At 35.9% G+C, this 21,009-nt stretch overlaps 1 protein-coding gene across 40 annotated transcripts in view; it reads left to right on the plus strand.

Moving 5' to 3' along the window:
* CLASP2 (cytoplasmic linker associated protein 2) overlaps nt 1–21,009 on the plus strand; it is a 139,216-nt gene that overhangs the window by 77,650 nt on the left and 40,557 nt on the right. For 19 of the 40 annotated variants that reach the window (XM_021553196.4, XM_021553203.4, XM_085573352.1 and 16 more), the window contains 11 exons: nt 942–1,077; nt 3,452–3,522; nt 5,017–5,076; nt 6,204–6,281; nt 6,841–7,008; nt 9,615–9,670; nt 10,813–10,983; nt 14,203–14,226; nt 17,008–17,025; nt 18,965–19,066; nt 19,202–19,228. In XM_021553196.4, the coding sequence (XP_021408871.1) occupies nt 942–1,077; nt 3,452–3,522; nt 5,017–5,076; nt 6,204–6,281; nt 6,841–7,008; nt 9,615–9,670; nt 10,813–10,983; nt 14,203–14,226; nt 17,008–17,025; nt 18,965–19,066; nt 19,202–19,228 (911 nt within the window). The remainder of the gene's footprint in view (nt 1–941; nt 1,078–3,451; nt 3,523–5,016; nt 5,077–6,203; nt 6,282–6,840; nt 7,009–9,614; nt 9,671–10,812; nt 10,984–14,202; nt 14,227–17,007; nt 17,026–18,964; nt 19,067–19,201; nt 19,229–21,009) is intronic. The other 21 variants (XM_077786441.2, XM_031503922.3, XM_031503916.3 and 18 more) reach the window with 7 other exon arrangements.

Consider the following 21,009-nt stretch of genomic DNA (forward strand, 5'->3'; position numbering starts at 1 on the left):
GTCTCTTGGCAAGAGACAGATTACCGTGATAATTTTAGAAGTTGTGGCTAAACTAAAATATAATCTTCACCATTAACATCTCATAGACTCCTTTAAATTCAAGGGCAGAGGGGAAAACCAGAGTAGTCTTTCCCATTCCTGTGTTTTCCATGACTTTCTTTATCCTCTGGAAAGACATTAGTGTAACCACTGGTTTTCAGTGGCCATCTGAAACAGGAACACCAGAGAGTTCATCCTTGCTTTTCTGGTCTCCTGTTTGAACAGACCAAGGGGAAATGTTGAAGCATACAGCTGCCCTATCCAAGGAAATAGAAACTTTGAGAAAATAATAGTAACATTTTCTAACATGAAGTCAGAAGAAGTGTAAAAGTACTCTGCAAGTGTTCTCATCCAGGCCAACAACGTGGAATTCTCCATGATCCCTAAAACTTTGATATATTTGATATGTCATTTGCTGCTGGCTACAAATTCTTTTTATATAGTCTTTCTGCATGAAAAAACTATTTGTTGTCACCAATGGACAGTTAAATTACTATAAGTGGCATGTGTTCTTATATTTGTTAAAACTGAAAACGTAACCTTTAACAGGCAAGGGAGTCAAATTTTATGGTTGGCTGATTGTGGTGAGTTCAGTAGTTTTGCCTGCATGCAAAAGGAAAAAAAAACCTCAATAATTAATTACAAATTTTAGATGTATACATCTCAAAGTGTGTTAAAAAGCAGAAATACAGTGATACTTTATATGGACATGAAAATTTCAGCTTTCCAATTGTAGTATTTGTTTTTTATTATGAAGTAAAGTAATTTGCATTTGGTTTCTTAGTGTGCCTGGAAATTGTGAAATTGAGAAAATGTGTTGTTTGGAAAGATGAATCTTTAAAACCCACAATGAGCTTTGTTATTTTAAGACTAAGAAATTAATTTATGTGTTCTCTAAACAGCCACCTTTCAACTGTTTTGGGAAACAAGTTTGACCATGGCGCTGAAGCAATTGTGCCTACTCTTTTTAACCTGGTCCCCAACAGCGCCAAAGTGATGGCCACCTCTGGGTGCGCAGCCATCAGGTTCATCATCAGGGTAGGTGTTCCAAACTCGCTTTGCCTGCTAGGAATTTTCAGGTAGTGGTTCTTGGCAGAGATAACAACTATACTGAAATACAGGCTTTTAAATCATTCTTTAACAATAAAGGAGTAATGTTTCTCATGGGTGGACAAGTACTACATATCATTGAAACTAATTGGCAGCATTGTCATAGTAAAGATGGAAGAATAGGTATGAAAAGTAAGTCTGTTTTCATAGTTTTAGGGATTTTGTAAAGTGTTAATTGAAAAGAGACCGAGTGTATTTCAAAGGGTAACAGCTTTTAACTGCCTTTTTGGAAAAGATGAAGTCAAACTAGTAGCTAAGAAATTAGCAAGAATTTGAATAGTGCAAACAACAGAACAAAGGTGTTTCTTTCTACATATACACTCCATCCCAAAAAAAAATGGAACCATGGAGTTAATGATAAAATGTTGAAGAGGCTACACATACCTGGATCAGTTCAGAAAGCCCAGGTTCATGAAAGAAAAGTCCAATAGAGACTTGAATTTTTAAATTCAAGAACTTTATAAGCTAAGTCTCCAAAGCTATATCATATGGAACAGAGGAGTAGTCTATCCTAGCTGTTTTCTGCTGAATGTTCTTTGAGCATCTACTGACTGGTGTCTCAGGCAAGATATTTAGAGTCCGGGACTTGTACTGATACTTTTGTGTTTCATGTGAAGTGGAAGATTGCCTCTAGTTTCTACATTAAAAGTTGTGGTGTTCTTAATGCCAAGCGCTCACTGTAATTTACTATGATTTCATCAGTGGTTTTAATTTTCTAAGTTGTTGGAAAACCTAAGAGGTTTCATCACCTAAACCTTTTGTTGCCATCTTCAGTATGGTTTGGAATGTGTACTTGCTCTGTTTGTCTGTGTCTCTGATAAAGTGCTCTGAGACCTCTGCACACATTACCTTTGCATCAGCACTTGGGCTAAGACAACAATTCCTTGGTATGTTCTCTCCACACTTAGAGTCCGCTGTAAGATGACACAGACTTGAGAGTGAGGGAAGGATACACAGGATAATTAAAGTTGTTAGAGAACAATACCATTTGCAGTAGTGTAAGACAAGCTCAGGCATGTAAGAAATGATAAACATTCACCAATTATATTAAATTGGCTTTATTGGTTCCATTTATTTGAAGACAGTCTTACACATCAGTTGTAGTTGCCCTGATTTTGTTTGAATTTGTTCTTCTTAGCTGTGACTTAGCATAGCGTATTTGAAGCATAAAAACAAGAAAATCATATCCACAGTGTTCAAATACCCAAACAATAAGTGGCATATGTGAGGTTTTTAGCAGAAAATTCAGATTTCTGAATTAAATATCAAAAAGAAGTGCAGCCCCATGCCCCTTTGGACTTCTGTCCTATGGACTAGGTGAGTATTGGTCAGGGCATCTTTGATCTATTGAGTATTTAGAACCCAAACTGCTGCAGTTTTTGGAGTCAGGGTTTTATTCAAAAACTCCCAACAGCATCCAGTGACAGCCAGTTCACTTCCTGGTACTTTACTGTGTAATTGCTGTAGAGTGTGTTTGCATCAAAACAGGGAGGCTGTATTATACCAGTGATCTTGTAATTTCTTAATTGGATAGTTTAGTCTTAAAAGGCTGTATTGGAAACTGTTTACTGTAGGTGTTTAATCAAGAAAGGACTAAAGAACTTAACTGAAAATAGATTTGTTGAATCACATTACTCTTACTTGAAATTAAAGTTTCTATAATTAGTTAAGAAAAGCTGAAGTAAAGCAGCTTTGATTCTGAATTCCGTAATGCATTTGGATTTAATGTAGTTTAATAGTTTTCTTCTCCCATCAGGTGTTTCCATATAGATTATATATATAAGCTTGCTTATATGTCAGTGCTTTTATTGACATATTTTGCATTAAAGGAAATTTGATCCTCATGGCAGTAATCACACTGATCCTTGTAAGAATGCCCATTATTTTCATATTCATTGATTCACTTTTTGTTCTATAACTCTGACTTTTAAGACAGCTACATCTATTAATTTTTTTCCCCTGTGGCAAAATTAAAATAGCATCAGCTTGCAACTCCTTTGAAGATACAGCTACATTTGAACTTCTTATATTACTTTTGACAGCCAAGTATTGCATATCATGATGTGGTTGTTGATGCCACTGGAAGTGGTTTTTGTTTGACCTTTTGGAAGAAAATAGCTTTAATCAATTGACATGCTAGCAGCAGTCTTTCATTTAATAGTATTCTATGATTTAGTTTTGGTAAGCATTTTAAATTATTGCAGTTTTTATTATGATTATTCTATTGGAATTAATAATTACAGTATAAATTCAGGATTCAGGAATGCTTTTCTCATTAACTGTTTTGTCCTTTTTTTGTCAGCATACTCATGTGCCACGACTCATACCTTTAATAACAAGCAACTGTACCTCAAAATCAGTTGCAGTTAGAAGGTAAGTACATAACGAATTAAAATTATCAAAGCTGTTGCTTTTCAAAATATGATTATCATATGTAGAAAATTAACAAATTAGAAGATTAGTAGACATAAACTCTGAACACACGAAACTGTTACCCGCTAAACTGCAAACTACAAAAATAAATTTCAACCTTCAGACAGTGGCAGTTATGCTAGGACATGGAGCATCCATGTGTTGTGGTGTTCAACAGCTCAGCTGCATCTCCAGCATGTTGTTTTCTCTGACAACATGATGCTTGAACACTTCAATTGACTCTTGATCAAATTATTTGTTTTTTGACAGTGTCATTTCCTGCACCAAATCACACAAAAGCAGTTAATGGTGTTTCTGGACCAACTCTAGTCCTGAAAGTGATGTCACTGTGTGTATGCAGGAAACAACTTGTGCATCTGAATAACTTTCTCTGAGTCTAAAATCTGCATTTGCATCCAAAGCAAGTGTTACCTCAACCCAGATTCTACTGACCTGTCACAGCTTGTGGTTTGACTGCTAAACAATTCACAGGGCTTCAGTGCCTCCACATGCTGTGCCTTTACTGAGGAACATTAGACTCTGGGTGGCTTTGGTACTCAGTTCACAATCCAGTGAGCATTGGTGAAGGCAAAAAGGACAACAAAATACTAGATCAGTTGTAATACTGAAAAGCGTTTCAGGTTTCTTGCCATGCTTTGCTGATGTCCAAAGGATTTGGGCAAAAAAAAAAAAAGCCCAAATGCGTTCCTCCAGAACAGGTCAAAAATGCTGAATAATCAGAAAAAGAGATAGTTTCAGGCTGTCAAGTACACTACATTTGTGAAAACTGTTACCTACACTTCCCTAATCTGTGTCAGTTTGGTTTTTCATCATGATCTAGCTTCAGACATAGTTTTTAAAACTATGCCTATTGCTAATGGCAGTTTGCTAAATTGTCAAGATTCTCAAATTAATAATGAATATAGTTACGTATCTTCATTAGTACAGTGCAAGAAAATCTTTTGCTATTTATATGCAGAGCCCTCTGCTAATGGTCTCATGTTTTCCTTTATGCTACGTAATCAGTAGTGACAGATGGAAGGATGGGAATAGTGTATATGGAAGTATACTGCCATAGAAGTCCTATATTACATCTTTAACATTTATTTTTTATATTAGGATTTTACACTCTTTACTATTTTTTCAACTTCATTAATTTATGTCTGTTATTTTGGGACTAATACAGTTAACATAGGGTATGTAATAACATGACTTGAAGCATATTGTTAATTGAACTGCATCTATTATTTTGAAGTTTAAAATTAGTTATCCTGCATGTTTGCTTAATATACAGAATATTTTAACTTTCCAATAAGGTGACCAGTGCCTTGTTTGTCAGAAAAAGGTACTTTTATTTCATTTATTTCCCTCGGGGGAAAGGTAAAGTTAGTGTTCATTCCACAAGCACATCAGAGAAATGAGTATTTAATTATGACTTTGGTTCTATGTTTTTAGGCGCTCCTTTGAATTTTTAGACCTGTTATTACAAGAGTGGCAAACACATTCACTGGAAAGGTATGGGCCAGTATATGTTTTTCCTTAAAATAAACTACTAATGTATTTTAAGACAGAAATATTGTCATTGAATCCTTTAATTGGATTATGTTGCTCAGTGTTGGCCAACCTTTCTGGCATAGACAGCCTTTCTAGCACAGCAAGTCATGTGGCTCATTCAGGTGCCAGGGGGAAGGAGAGCTGTATGTTCCAGCCTTGGCTTCCTGTGGCCTTCTCTCCTTACCCTCTGCTTCTCCTATCCTGCGTGTGAGCAATGCATATACAGGTAAGCATCTGTCTTTTCTGCTGGCAGAAGGAAATCTGTGTGTTTGCTATGAAATAAGGCAAGTGGGCTTAGGCTGGAGGACTTTCTATGCTAATTAGTAAGGGCACATTGTGGCTTCTCCAGATGGATGGGAAAACAGTACGTGCATCAGTTCTGCAGGATAGTCACTGTGAACACGGGGTAAGAGCAAAGAGACTAAAGGGCATCCAAAAAAGGCTCTGAAGAATTAATCTAGCTCATTCCAGTCACACTGCTGTCCCCACAGGATACTCCTGTGAAAGGGAGTAATGGGGAAATAATTTATGCCAAAGTGTCTAAAAAAACTGACAAAAGTCACCACCTTTCCCCCACCCCCGAAATAACAAGCCTCCCACCCAAAATTTGCCTTGAATTTAAACTTGTTTATCTTTACAAGTTCGTGTTCTGATGGGTACTTTGCTGTTCATTGAACTTGTATTCAGGTGTAGAACTTGTATGCTGAAAGCTTTCACAGCTGAAAGAAAACTTATGGTCTTAATTTTTCCCCTTTTCTTACTATTAATATAACAGTGGAAATAGTTTTTTCATTTCAGGAAGGTAAATGTCTTAAAAAAGGTGTTTCTAAATAACTTTATAAGTGTGATAGGTAGGCGTATGTCAGAAAAGTAGATTAAAATCCTTTTAGACTGAAGGAGTAAGCTGACCTAAACCTTTACGGAAGGTACAGTTATGTCATCAGTGTGCTTAAGTGTTTGTTTACTGCATATTTTGGAAAGAACTGGCATTGCAGCTGTTTTTTATTTGATGAAATGTTAATTAAACTGTAAATCTACTGCTTAGAATTTAGAGTAGCAAAGTAGCATGAAGAATGTCTTTCTTCTAGGCATGCAGCTGTCTTGGTTGAAACAATCAAGAAGGGCATTCATGATGCTGATGCAGAAGCAAGAGTGGAGGCAAGAAAGTGAGTTTTGTTTAATTTTGCTCTGAAAAATTGCATGAGCTAAATGAGTGATAGAAGGCTCTAATCCAAGGTGTGTTGCTCTCCATGGCTGAAGAGGATACAAACAAGTTCGCTTGAAAATTGATGTTTCTGTCCTGAATTGCTACCTAGTTTCTTTTGCAAAGGACGTTCTCAAAGCCGAGTCAGTCAATGCAGTTGTGCAGCATGTGATGATTCCACTGAAGGAAGAGTTAGAATGGTTGATACTGCTGCATAATCATTCTGCTCCCATTAATTAAGTCTCTGAACAACTGCAGCACTTTGACTAGTGAGAAGGCCAGAAAACAATTCATTTTGCTTTCCCCCACAACTGGTAAGTGAATGTGAGACATTCAGAGGATAAATCTAAGTTATTTTGCAAAGATTAATTCAGTCCATGTAGCTGACTTGATGAGCACTGCTTTACATACTCTTAGTTCCTTCCACTCCCATCTGTGCTTCATTCTGTAATCTTTACTTCCTGACTCCACCCTTTAAAGAAAATACTGAGCATTTACATGTGGTTATTCTTTTTTTGCAGGGCTTATCTGGGTCTTAGAAATCACTTTCCTAGTGAAGCTGAGACTCTGTATAATTCTCTGGAACCACCCTATCAAAGAAGCCTTCAGACCTACTTGAAGAATTCTGGCAGTATAGCATCTCTCCCTCAGTCAGATAGGTCATCCTCTAGCTCACAGGAGAGCCTCAAGTAAGGGTCACTTCATTGTTTCTGAGCCAAGAAACAAATGCAGCTTCTCAAGAGCAAAATATTCAGATTCCTGTTGAGAATAGAAAAGCTGCAGTTTTATTTTGTGACTTCTAATTTTTTAAATAAAAATTTCTTCTGTGGTGTTTTGCTATATAACAGTGTTATCCCAGCAAAGTGAAAAGTACAGGCAGTCTTTAACTGCCTGTATTTTAGGATTTTAGAACCCTGTAATCATACATTAATTCCTTAACAGCTGCTTTAAACACCAAAATATCTTCAAGGTTCACATTGATGTCCAGCATTCTGATGTGCTGAATAGATCCAGGAAAGCTATAATGGTATAATTCCTTTTTCATCTATTTTCACTGGCAAGCATGAAAAAGGAACATCAGCAATGAGATTCATTGGAGATTAGTTTGGGGTTTTTTTCCCTGTCTTCACAGTACTGAATATGTTTTAGCAGTATTTCATACCTCTGCCACTTACTTACGTGGTGGGTCTGTGCTGCAGCCAGTGATGTATTAAAATGCATAGACAATCTTGAGCTGAATAAATTAAGGTTTTCTTAGGTACCAATAGTAAAAAAAATCTACTGGCTTTTTAGCAGAAATGTGAAGTAGTAGTAGAAGTAATATGTGGTGATTTTTGCCTTTAAATGCTAGAAAGCTTCCTCAAAGTATTTCAGTATTTTAATATTTTAGATCTTCATTACCAAAACCACAGAGCTTGTGTCCTCACTTATTACTTGAAAGCAAAGACTGTTTCTCACATATTGGAATTTCCTTTTTTTTTTTTTTGGCTAATGCTTTAAATACTAGAGGTTTACCTTATCTTTCCTACGATACTTGTAATTATAAAAGATTGTTTTAAAAATAATTGTCTGTGATGCAAGCAGTTGCCAGCACTTCATTTTCCACAAATGTTTATTCAAAGATAAATATTCTTGTTTAAATTAATCTGTGTTCCCCCTCTGAAAATAAAAGTGCTGTTAATGAGTTACTGGTAATATACTTTTAAAAACTAAATTACAGGGAAATTGGAATCTTAAAGTACTCTCCAAATCTTCAAATGTTGCTTCCATATTGCAAGATGTGTAAGTGCTACAATACAGAAAGTGAGGGGTAAAATAACAAATGAACAGAAGAGGCGATGATATTGAAAATTATGACATTTTAATTAATTTGTTACTAACTTTGCATTCAGATGGATGTTTGGTACCCAAAATTTTATTTCTGGCTTTTAGTATAGGTGTTGAATTCCCCCTGTATAGGCTAAGTTAGGAAATACGGGTATGATTTCCTAGAAGTCCTCTGTGATTTTTGACCTTCTGAACATCTCATAAAGATAATTAATCAAAAATATTTTTAGAGAAGATGGAGGAATGAGAGAGAAATGTAGTGATTTCTGCCTACCTATGAAACTGCTTACATAAAATGTCAATTGCAATGGATTGTGGCAGTTGTCTAGGATTTCTCTTTGGAGCAAGTTGTAAGGTCAGGAGCTCTACCTCAGCCTCCTCACCTTACTTGAGGTAAAGTACCTTCAAAACACTAGTTAGTCATGTCAGAAAACCAGGTTTATTTAAAACAAGCTGCAAACATATTCTTCTTTGAGGATTTTGGTAATGGTGCTGACCTCTGTATTACTGCTGAGTGCCTGAGCTAATAACTGGGGTAAACACACAGTATGAGGCATCTCTTTTCTCTCTGCTTTTAGGTCTAAAATTAAAGGAATTATTTTTACTAAAGCTGAGACACTGACTCTGCTTAAAATCTGACTTTTGATGAAATACTCAACTATTTAATCAAATACAGACTTTCCCTGTCATGTATTTAACCAATGAATGTGCTAGTATGTTTTCTTTTATCAATCCTTTTAATTTCCCTGGTCTCTCCAGATGCATTTTACCCTTCCAAACCAGGCCAAAGGATGGGTTCACAGTTAAACTTCACTAGACTGGAAGATTGTGTTTCAGTAACTACTTGTTTTTGCAGTGGGAAGGAAATGAAGACAAAACATAGAGAAAAAGACATGGGACTTCTCTCCTTTTATAAGTTATGGGAGCCTGTACATTCCAGCAGGAGAAATGGAGTCTAGCTGTTTGAAAGCATCAGCATTTCCTTTTTTAATTTGTAACTTAATTCTTGAGACATCTGGCACTGGAGGAGGCTTATGAGTTGGACACCTGTTTTTCCTGTTATTGCAGACACTACTTCACATAATGTTTTTCACAAATAAAGCTTTTTGGGTAGTTCCCACTGCTCTTGTTTGATGGCTGATGTATAAGATCAGCCCATGGGTAAAACCTTATACTGACCACCTTAAATGCTTCTGTGACCCAGTTTAGAATACCTGAACTTTGTTAGCAAAGTGTGCCTGTCTGTAGCTGAAGGATTAGTGCTTTGTGATTAGGATGTAATTTTATAAAATATAATGGATAAGATTCTGATTCTGATTTTCTTAACATTTTATATTTAAAGTATTTATCTATAAAATATGCTGAGAAGGTTGAAGGGGAGAAAAGAACAGAATTTTTTTCCCCTCTCTTTTATGTTTGATTTTTTCTCTGATACATGAGACTTACTGAACTTACTGACTTTTTACAGTCGGCCTCTGTCATCTAAATGGTCTGCAGCCAGCCCAGCAAGTCTTGCAGGCAGAGGTAAGGTGGTGGTCATGTGAAGTGCAGTGCTTAGTTATTGGTCTTCATGCTCTTTGAATTAAAAATTCTAAATGCAGCTTAAAAATTGAGTGTATCAGCATTTACCCTGTTTCCAAGATAAATAATGGTATGTGCCACTACAAGTTATACCTGGAGCTCAGATTGCCTCACACTCAATTCATATTTTATGTAGTTTAAGTTATTTCAAGTCTAAGACATAATTTAGTATGAATTGATCATCTCTTCTGGAGTTTTGTCATGGAACAGTCACTCTCAAAGAAACAAAACATTATTCTTTGGTCTGTTCATGGTTAGGCTTATGGCAATTAGAAATTAAAGACTCACTGTCTCTTTCATCTGTTCCCATGTAGCTGTTCTCTTTCTAAATAAATATAGAACAATAGCCAGACAGCATATTTGTAATTCAAAGAGTTCAATTATGTATTTAGTTTTTGGAATTTAATAACTTGTGTCTTTTCCCATAATGTCTTTGTAACTTTTGAGAGTAAATCATTGAGCTGCTTTTTACAAATGGACTGTAATTAAGAATGGATACTGAAACTGATAAGGGGAATCAAGTTTAGAAGACCTAAAGCAGTGGTTAAAATTAAGCGAATAGTTAAAACTCAGTTAATAATAGGAAGCAAATATGAAAATACTAAAGATTAGACCCTAAAACATTTCAAAGTACACATTCGGCTCACTTTAGCTGAAGTGTGGGAATATTATTCTTCCTTCAGTATCTCAAGGAAGGATGTGAATTTTCTTAACATTTGTAAATCATTCAAGAACGTGATAAATCACATGAAGGTTCAGAATTATGTCATTGTGCTAGGGTGGAAACAGACAGATTGCATTAAATAATGCTAAAATTTCATGCTGAATGAAGATAAATACTACTGTTAAACAAACTGTTTCTATGTGCAATTAATGGCAATACCAGCTCTAGTTTGCTTTTTAATCTCAGTAATTCTTGGCTTAATACTAGTTTAACCTTTTTTACATAGTTTTTCGTGCTTTTTTACAGGCATGGTGCAGTAGTAGAATATTTTACCCTCTTAAATATCATTCATTTTATTCAATATCAACTCCTTTCTTTTTTCTTTTTTTTTTCTTTTTTTTTTTTTCCTCTTTTCCGGCAGTTCCAGGCAGCAGCAAGGGTGTCCCAAGCCCGGGCACCCTGCAGAGGTCTCGCAGTGACATCGACGTGAACGCTGCTGCAGGCGCCAAGGCCCGCCATGCTGCTGGACAGACAGCTGGAGCTGGGCGCCTCTCCGCAGCCGGGCTGCCCCCGGGCTCCTACGCCTCCCTAGGTAAGGGGAGCACCTCCGCGCTGCTCTGAGAGGTCTTTGTGATTTTCTTGATCAAAAAGTTACTGTGCAATACTCCTGTATTTGAAAAGCAGTCGTCGTTGTTAGTAGCACTGGAGTGTGGCAAAAGAGCAGGTGTTCTGAAGTAAGTCAGAAACTTTGCTACCTGCTTTATTTTTCTTGTGCGGGAAGAATGCCAATGCAAAGAATGTGTCCATACTATGCTCTCTGAATTTCTTAATCTAGAATTAAGTGTTGGAAGGAGTTGGTACCTTTACTTAACAGTGGTGATCAGACTTTTTTTGTTTATAAAAGTAACAGGGAAATGAGTGTGAGAGCTCTTGATTTTCCATTTTTCTCAGCTCTTCAGGTATTTTACAAGAATGCTAAAGAGATACCCTGGCAGTAAGAGGTGGCTTCTTAATGAAATAGAGAAGTGTTTTACACAATAACTTATAACATTGAGTTCATAATTTCTTCTTAAGGGTATTGATGGAACTATGTGTATGTTTTGCCTAGCTGACAATCTCCATTGCTATTGGCTGTTTGAGATAGGAAGTGCTGCAAGTGGTAAGAGTGCAGAAAAGTATTTGATAGTGGTAGAGGTGCTAGAACATCCACTTAGTGTCAATGGTAGAGGACTGTGAACGTATTTTTGTTCTAAATTTTTAGCTTATCTGTGCTGTAGGAATAACAGTGGGGAAAGAGAGGTTCAGTATTCAGAAAACTCATTTTTTCTTCTCAGCTTCTGTGCCAGCTAGACCACAAAGGAGAGACATGTTCTAATGTTGATCGCTGTAGGCAATCAGAGGAGACAAACTGTAGTTCTTCTGATTTGCATTATGTTTGCATAGATGTTAGGATACATGTAGGCTGTGGTTGCAAAGGTTTTAATTGTGCTTTTTAAAATCAAAAGTTAAAAGCCATCTGAAATCAGTTGATTCTTTTTGTCATCCAGGCCTGTTTGAAGTGCTGTGAACAACATTGATTTTAGTGCTAAAGAGTGAGCAATCCTGAACTAAAAGGAATACTTGGTACTTGGAATAGCAGATTTGGAGGTGGGCTCCCACTGGTGCCCACAGAGGGGGCAGCAGAACCTGCTGGGTCGCAGGTGGAAACTGACATGAGGCTGCTTGGTGGAGGGGATACACCAGTGGTTCCTCAGGGAAATTATGGATGCCCCATCCTTGACAGTGTTCAACACTAAGCTTGGAGCAGACCATTCCAGTGGAAGGTGTTCCTGTCCATGGTAAGGTGGTTGGAATTTGGTGATCTTCAAGATCCCTTCCAGCTCAAACTGTTCTAAAATTCTGGAACTGTCAGTTCCTCCTAACTTAATGCCTAAAAGCCTGAAATATGTGGGATGATTATTTTCCAAGATCAGAGTATTGCCTGGTGTGTTTTGATGTGCAACAAAACATACTTTGAAAAAAAGTATGAAAAACATACTTTGAAAAAAAGAGAGAGATCCTGCTCTGTTAATGTCTTCTTTATGCTGCTCAAATGAAGGGACTATATTGTCTTAAGACTTTCACAGAAAATTATCTCTGGATTGGAGTATTGGTTTGCTTTATCTGATTAACTTTCAAAGCAATATCTTGATTCATGCCAAGAATTTTGTAAGCAGGGGTTGAGAAGGGCACAGAGGTTTCTAGTGAAGTAAACAGTGGTAGATTTAGCAGGAAAGTAACACAAATAGCTTATTCTCTTAGTAATTTATGGGTTGGATAAGTAGGGATTGGGGGAGAGGAATAATAAGCAATAAACCCTATTCGTTTGCAGGATTTGAGATGCTGGAAAGCTTTACCTTGCTAGTGATTCAGTCACTTGTGGAGAACAGTGTGATGGTCATTTGAAATGGCAAAATAACATAATACTTGCAAAGTACAGTGAAAATCAAATCCTAGTGCAAACAGTGAAAGGGCAGTGGTAGTCAAGGAGACCAAGATTTGTTTGCAGTCACATAAGCACAGTACTGCTTGACTGATCTTGGCTCAGTCTCCTAACAGTTTTTTGACTGTGGTAAGGTAATTTGAAGGATACATACCATGTAGACAGTGTGACCGTTGTTGTGGATAAGCCTCCCAATGCTGTTGACTCTTAGTTTTCAAAAGGTAACCTTTAAATGAATGGAGTGCAAATCCAACCAAGTGCCATGTTTCAGAAAATGAGCTGATTTATAAAGTTCATTCTTCTGTTCATTTTAAGGGATTTATTTACAGTAACCCAAATATGGAAATTTAAATGACAGAAGTTAATGCTGACAATGGTCTGAAAAGGCCTAAGCAATGTAACTTCATTTCTGTAGTGCTTTCCACCTCCTTTAGATGTTGCAGTCAATACCAAAATAAATTGACATTGTGTCCTAGAGCTTGAATTTATTTTCAGCCTGGCTTGCAGAGAAACATCCACCTTTTGCTTACCTAGCTACCAAATTTAAAACCTCGGAAGACCAGAAGCTTATAAGCATAGTAATCCCTAATTGTGTTCACCCATCTCTTCCGTTTTCATTATTAATACAAGAAATCTTGCTTATTTATGATTTATTAAAAGACTATGCTAGAAGTAGGAGGATACTCTCTAGTTATTTTCAAGGTTGACCATCTTTGACATTCTTAAGTATTAATTTCCTTGTTGAGGAGACTTGAGCTGTAATTATATATGTCTTGTGCTAAATATTTTAATTTTGATTGTTACTGTCAGATTATTTATGCACTACCTTCCAGCTGAACTGGTAAATATTTAATACTTTTAAAACAGAGTGAAACTTTCTCTCATTTATCCTCTGTCTTAATTATGTTCTTTTGTTCCCTGCTGTCCCTTACCCCAGGTGGAGCTTCATGCTCAGAAGCAAATTTCATAAGAACTATAAATATGTGGTTCAGTAATTATATAAATATGTACAGATGTTTCAGTAACTGTTTACACCAAGAATGAAACCATTTATAAATGTTTTACTTTAAGGGTTTTCTCAGATTTGGGAAATACAAAATCAATATCCCTTTGCAGGGTACTTGTACTCTGTTTTGTAATTTTGTACCTTGCACTGAGCAAAACCAATTTTGCTTAAGGTAGCTTATACATGCATTAATTAGATAAACATGTCTGCTGTATTTAATATTAATGTATTTTCCTCAATTAATGTTTTATGACTCTGCTGTGAACACCTTTATTCTAACACACTAAGTTTTCCATGTTTCTTTGCCTGCTTTTTCAACAAAGAGGATACTTCTGACAAGATGGATGGTAAGAAATTATTTAGTCTGTCCTCTAATTCTGTTAGATATCTAATAAAGTGTCTTTTATGTAAAAGTATTGATGTTTAATATATTTGTCTGTTCATTAACAAATTACTATGCTGTTTCCATTAACTCCTGTGTAATCTTGACGTCCTATGTGTTATTGCTGTATTTGTCAATTTTGTGAATGTATCAGCAACAGAAACGTTATCAGAAATCTGGCATTACCCCTCTTTTTTAAAAGAACGCTCTGTTAATTACAGAGCAGTTTTGTAATCATTGCGTACTGATTTTAACTAGTTAAATATTTGCTTTTGAAATCTAGTTGCATTTGATTCCATAGTTTTACATGTCAATTTTTTTTGACATAGCAGAACAGCAGTGGGAGAGCAGAACATGCTTGACCACTTAAGTATGAAGAAAAGCAAAAACAAAATCTCCTCTATCAAACTCTAGGCTTGCTACATAATTTTAAGTGCCTGTAAATTCTGTAGTAAAATGTAATTCTATTAAAGAATCATCTGTGAGGAAGCCCTACATGTTAAAATAGCTTATCAAGTATTCCACCTAAGTTTTAGCTCTTGCTTTTTCTTAATTCACTCTGTTACAAATACATGGAGGGACTGCAAAGCAGTTGAGCATCAAGCTTCTCATAGCAATTGTTCATTTCAGGTGTGTGCAAATAATGCTTCACATATAATAAGTGACAGTTTCAGCCTGCTGCTTGGTGATTGTAGTTCTAATTTATTGCTTGGGGGCACTTAACAAGCACTTAACAAGTTTGCTGCTTACTTAATATTTTGTGTCACGTATTTATTAACTGTGCATGTTTGGAAGAATTAGTAGCTTACTGGAAGCAAATGTATCTCATAGAAATTAAAAGACTAAGGAGGTAGGTTTCTAAACCAGAATCATGAATAATTTCAAAACACAGATGCCTCTTGAAAGAATTGGAGCTGGTTTTGAGCACTGAAGATGTCAAGACTAGTTTAATAAAATGAGGAGTGTTTTATAGGCTAGTAGATAGTATTGCTTATTTCCACATTACATTTCCTTATGCTACATGTAGTAGGCTTTATTTATAGCCATTTGTTTATAGCTGTTATTTATAGCAAATCTTGAGCTTTGGACATTGTCACCAGAAATAAAGGTTCTTAGGGCCATGTAGGCTTTTTCTTTTGTTCTGTTGAGAAGTCACAACTAATGATACGTTGCACATTTCTGTTTAAAACAGCAAGGGAAGTGCTATACAATTGATCAGAATAACAAGGTGGAGTTTTGTTCTAGAAGTTGTTTCTAGATATGATCTGCAAGATAGGATGAAAACAGTTTAGCTGTCCAGCTGTAGTTTAGCTGATACAGCTGTTCTGATCGAACCACCACCAGGATGAACTAATAATTTTTCCTTTGCTCACTAACCTCATCCACATATTTTTTATCTATTCTTTTGTTAGCACCTTATGATATTCCATTTTTGATTACTGTAGGTGAACAAATTCCATAAAACTGATCGCATAAAAGTGACTAGTACTCTGCTATTTAGCTTTTGGAGCTGCCAGTGAGCCATTCAGACCAGGTGGTAGCACAAGGCTGAGAGGAATGAGAAACAGAACTACCCCTTTTAGGAGCTTTTAGGAGACTGTTAGGCTGTCTTAGGTATTGCATAGAATCTGCCTTCCAAGATCCATCTCTGCAAGACTGTTGGATTTGGAAAGGTAGCTCAAGGGTTTGGGTGGGGGGAGGTAGTTTTTTGTTTGGTTTTGAGTTTTTGCAAACTGGCAAATTTGATCTGAAAAGCTTCAAGGCACTCCACACATATTACTGTAACTGATTTTTATGAAGAAGCATTGAAATATAAACTGAACTAGTTTTTTTAGAGGGAGTTTTTAAAAATAGTTCCAAGAAGATACTGTAACATGAGAAAATTTTCCCAGCAAATCCAAGTTCAGGGTAGCCAAAGACACTAAGAGATGTTTTCATCATTGTAGTTCTCTTGCAAGGCAGAAATGGTAGAGGGTAAAAATAAAAATGGAAGTACCCTTTGATTTTTTTTTTTAGGGGCATTTAACATTTTTATCATTACTAGTATGCATTTTATTCTGTAATAAGATCTCTTTCAGAGGAACTCAGAGGAAGGACTGCTGATGAGGCAGGGTTCCATCAGTTCCTAGATATTGATGGGAGAAAGGCTTGTCTGACTCATGTTATCAAAAATCAAGCCTTGTTAAGTTCAGCATACTTGTCCAAGTGTGATCTGATTTCAGCAAGCTCATATTCCTTCCGTGTCTCTAAGCAAGACTTGATCTTGTGCATGTATATCTTCAGAGGAATCACAGGCTTAATTCAGAGAAATCCTCCTTGCTGGCAGTTCCTATCAAATTATCACTATCCAGTGTGGGAAACACTGTCTCATTGTTTTTCTCTGAGGTTATGTATAACAGTATGTGTCATATTTTCAGAAGAGCTTGCATTACAGTATTTTTAATGTCTATTTTGATCTGTGTATGTAAATTTTTGACTGATCTCATAGCTGTAATTTTCTTCTGTTGAACATTTTGTGGTTTGAAAGGCAGTGATGTGCATTTTGTTCTTGTAAATTGCTCTCAGTGTAGCATGGATATTTTCCTGTTTATTTTCCTTCAGTTCAGTTATGAAGTTGCAACATAAAAGCTTTAGCTCTCTTGACTTGATAAAATTTGTCAAGATTCCAAATATTAATCTCAAAAAGAAATTTGAAAGACACAGTATTGTTTGGAATATCATGTATTTTATTATTTTTTCTGTTTAGGAACAGCTTCTGAAGATGGTAAGAAACTGCTTTGTTAGACTAGCTAATATTTTCAGCTTCATGTTTTCATTGATACAAATGAAGCTTTAAAAGTAGAACTTGGTGTTTCTCGGGCTTTGTGGAGGTTCATAACAGATATGGGCTTATGGGCTAAGAGCTTATGCATCTAATACTTCGTTGTCATGTACTATTTTTAAAATTCTTTTGCTTTTATTTTAATTCTTAATTGCTCATCTGCAGTCTGAAGTACCATTGCTTAACACTTCTACTGTGAAAATACAGGGGCTTTATTATTTTCCGTTCATTTTTTAGAGCAAATCTTGTCACAGAATATTTCATCAAATATGTTCATGCTCCGGGAAGCAGGTGCTACTATTACTCATCTCTGTGAGACTTGGAAGCTAATTTTTGATCTGTTATTAACATATAAACCTGCCATTAGTGAATGGAGGTAGAGACTCCAAATGAATTCATTTAACTCACAGACACAAACTGGTTTATTTTACATTGATAAAACTGAAACAGGTTGCAGGTGATACTTTAATGTAGTATTGAAATAGTGGCACTCTGTATTCCTAGGTTTTGGGCCAAAGTCAGAATGCAGTTACATGCCTTGCGGTCTCAGCTCTCAACTGCCATTGCACGGGGATAACTAGTAGAGTTTGGGCTAGTTAATCTACCCATTCTTGCTAATCCTATTGTTTTCTAATAGTTTAGTGAATAACCTCCTTTATCCTGATCTCTTCTTGGAGACTCTAATCTATGGCTATTCCCCCTACTTGGATGAATAATATTAATTTGGTTTATCTCCAGATCCTGCTGTAGAAAGCCTAAAGAGGCTAGAACTAAATAACAGTCTGTGTACCTAATTCTTTTAGGGCAAATATTGACTCAGCATGTTTAGAAAATATTTTAATTATGCTGTGTTCAAAATCGTTCAGTTTGTTGAGCTAGATCCACCGTAGATCCTACCTATATAGACTTTCTGGGGTTTGTTCTTGCAACTTAGAAGAATTATGGTTAGCATGAGTTTGGTTTCAATTTCATTTTTCTGTTGTTTGAGAGGTTCCCTTCAGAAATGTAATATACAACACCACTTTTCTTTTATGAATGATCTTTCAGTTAGCTATAATTCAGACAGCTGGGGTGTTCCTTTCTTTTGTAATTTCTTTGTATATGCTGGATGTTACAAGGAACATGGCTAGAAATGCAGAAAGGTTTGACCAAACCCAAGAGAATTTGCCATTTGGTGTTCTAGAGAAAAGTTCATCTCATGTTTTATTTGTAGGTACTTGGTTTAATTTGCCTCTTGCTTGGCTTTTCTATCTGTTGAGGAGAGTAGTATTTCTTTATATCATGTTATCATGAAAAGTACTTAAATGTATTTAGTATTGGCAAAATGCTCTGTAAGGTTTGGGAAACTCTGTAGAAGCCTGTATGACCAGGGGCAGGAAAACAGTAGAATCTTCAGTAATAAAAAAGCTAGTATTTAGATTTCTAAAAAGAGGAGTGAAGTTAGGAAGAAAGCTCAGAATCCTATTCCGTAGTTTTATGACAGCAAAAGTAGAATTACAAGCTTAAGTAATCATGAGAAGACTGTACCTGATACAGCAACATTAGTGTTTGCATTGAGTAAACTTCCCCTTTTTTTTAATGTAATAAATATATATACATTGGAAGAAAGAACTAGCTAGCCAGTCCAGGGTGTTGAAGGTGTAATGTGCAAATTGTTTGCTGAAACATGTAGTATCAGAGGAGAAGTATCTTGCTTCCTCAGCTATTAAATTCCTCAAGGTGTTCAAATTTCTACTAATTATCCCAAGCGAATTGTCACCAGTTGAGTTACATTGTGCTTCTTTTATATGCAGAAACTTTAAAAAATATTAGTAAATACTACTGATGGTCTGCTTCCTACTTGACTGTGAAAAATAGATTTAATGCCATTTGTCTTTTCTAGGCCGTATACGATCAAAGCTCTCAACGCCTTCTGTTGGTATTGGAAGTTCTAAAACAGATTCCAGAGGACGGAGTCGAACCAAAGTGGTGTCACAATCTCAGCGTATGTACTTCTGTTTATCAGTTATACCTGATAAAGAGGCCAAATGCTTAAGCATATATTCATTGACCAATGGCTACAGTCAAAGTTAATATTTTTTAAAAAAGCTACATACTGAGTTGTTGTTCTGTGCCTTAGGTTCATCATCGCCAGACCAAAATGAAGGTATTTTTTTCAGTGTTTTGGGTCAGTGGTATTTGCATGCTTTTCTGATTCATGTTGTTTTTTCTCTGGACAAAATACTAGGTTAGGTCTTAGTTTGCCAATTAAATTAGATAATGTAGCTGGAAGTGAAATCTATCCTTAAATTCTGTTTTCAATTATAACTTCTCAACATTCTTTTTCCCCCTTTTCTGACTTCCCCAGTATGAAAGGCCAGTAAATATGGACTAGTAATAGAGAAGAATGTCGTAGGCTGACTGGTGTCCTCATTGTTACTAGAGACCTCATTTTCCATTTTTAAAAAAGTCTTCTTCTAGCCAGAAATACTAATTTTCACTTGAAGCTAGGCACTGCTGTAGCATTTGGATATAAACTCCTTTATCTTATATTACATCTCTTGCCTTTACTTAATTCTTCTATGAAGGAAAAATAGTAACCCCTCACTTTATAATCAGTTACTGAACTGGTATTGAGTCAAGGGGTTAAAACAAGCAGTTTAATGTGTGTCAGCTAATCCACAGTAATTTTTTTTGTGTGTTTAGTAGCCAAAGTTGATCTAGCCAAGCACTCAGTCATTAATTAAAAAGACCTGATTACCTCATACTCTTGGCACTGGCTGACCTACAGCAATTTGTCCACACATCTAATGTCTCCAACAGACATTTTCTGACTAAGCTCTGTAGCATTGTCAGATTCTTGTCTTTGTCTAATTAAGTGAAATGCAACTAAATCAATGAAAAGAAGACAAATGCATAATAAAATTTAAAATAACTTCCCACTTGTATAAATTGTCATATCTCATGTTCTAAACCAGTAAATTTTACCAGCTTTAAAATTTTCAATACAGTTCTTTTTCTATCACTAACCATATCCACTTTCTTTAATAAAACCCCTTAATAATGTGTTTAATGGCAGGAGCATTTGTCTTCATAGCAGTGACTGCATCCATTGTAAATAGAATTATTTTAGAAGTTAAAAAAGCAGATAGTAGCTGTTTTTTTCCTGGTAGAGTACTTGCCATTCAGTTTTACATAACCTGATCTGGTGTTTGCAGGTTTTCTGAACTAAAGCTTTCAAACAATGTGAACAGATAAATGTAGCATACTAAAATTTAGTAGAAGTTCCTTTAAGGGCTTAGACAATGCTCTAATCCCAGGAGTGTTTGTGAAATGAAAGCCTGAACGTGAGTAGTTACTGGCTGGGACAAAAACTTGTTTTACAGATTGCTGCACTGTACCATAAGCAAAGAATATGTGAATAATTTAAGAGGGAGGGAAGGTAAAGTTCCTTCCAATCCCTTTTTCTCTTCTATGAAAATGTATAAGCAGTGTCTGTAACAATTTTTTCATTAGTATTAGGAAAGTTTGGAATTAAGTTTTTTGAAAATACTTTTGTACTTTGAATAGTTTTGGTACATTCTTTAAAAGTGACGAAGTTTGATAAATGTCTGGGGGAGGGGGTAAATTATAGGTAGCAATATAATGCTTTAGTGATGATCATTGTCATATAACATTAAATGACTGTATATCCAGAGAAGCATAATTAAGCCTTTCCAGATTTTTCCTAATAATGACAGGGATTTTTAAAAAATGTGTACACAGTATTAATGTCCAAAGAGGTAAATTGATATTGAGATAACTAGATCTGGCTACGTGTGATGATGTGTGAAAATTAAATGCATGAATGCATCTTTACAGCCTTTTATTAGTACTTCTGTTCAGAACCGATTGCTTCAAATAGCTCATTACAATCTGTCAGTGGGGGAGAACAAGAATTCTGAGATG

This window comes from Lonchura striata, chromosome 2 (genome assembly GCF_050655825.1).
Source record: "Lonchura striata isolate lonStrDom1 chromosome 2, ASM5065582v1, whole genome shotgun sequence".
NCBI classification, from domain to species: Eukaryota; Metazoa; Chordata; class Aves; order Passeriformes; family Estrildidae; genus Lonchura; species Lonchura striata.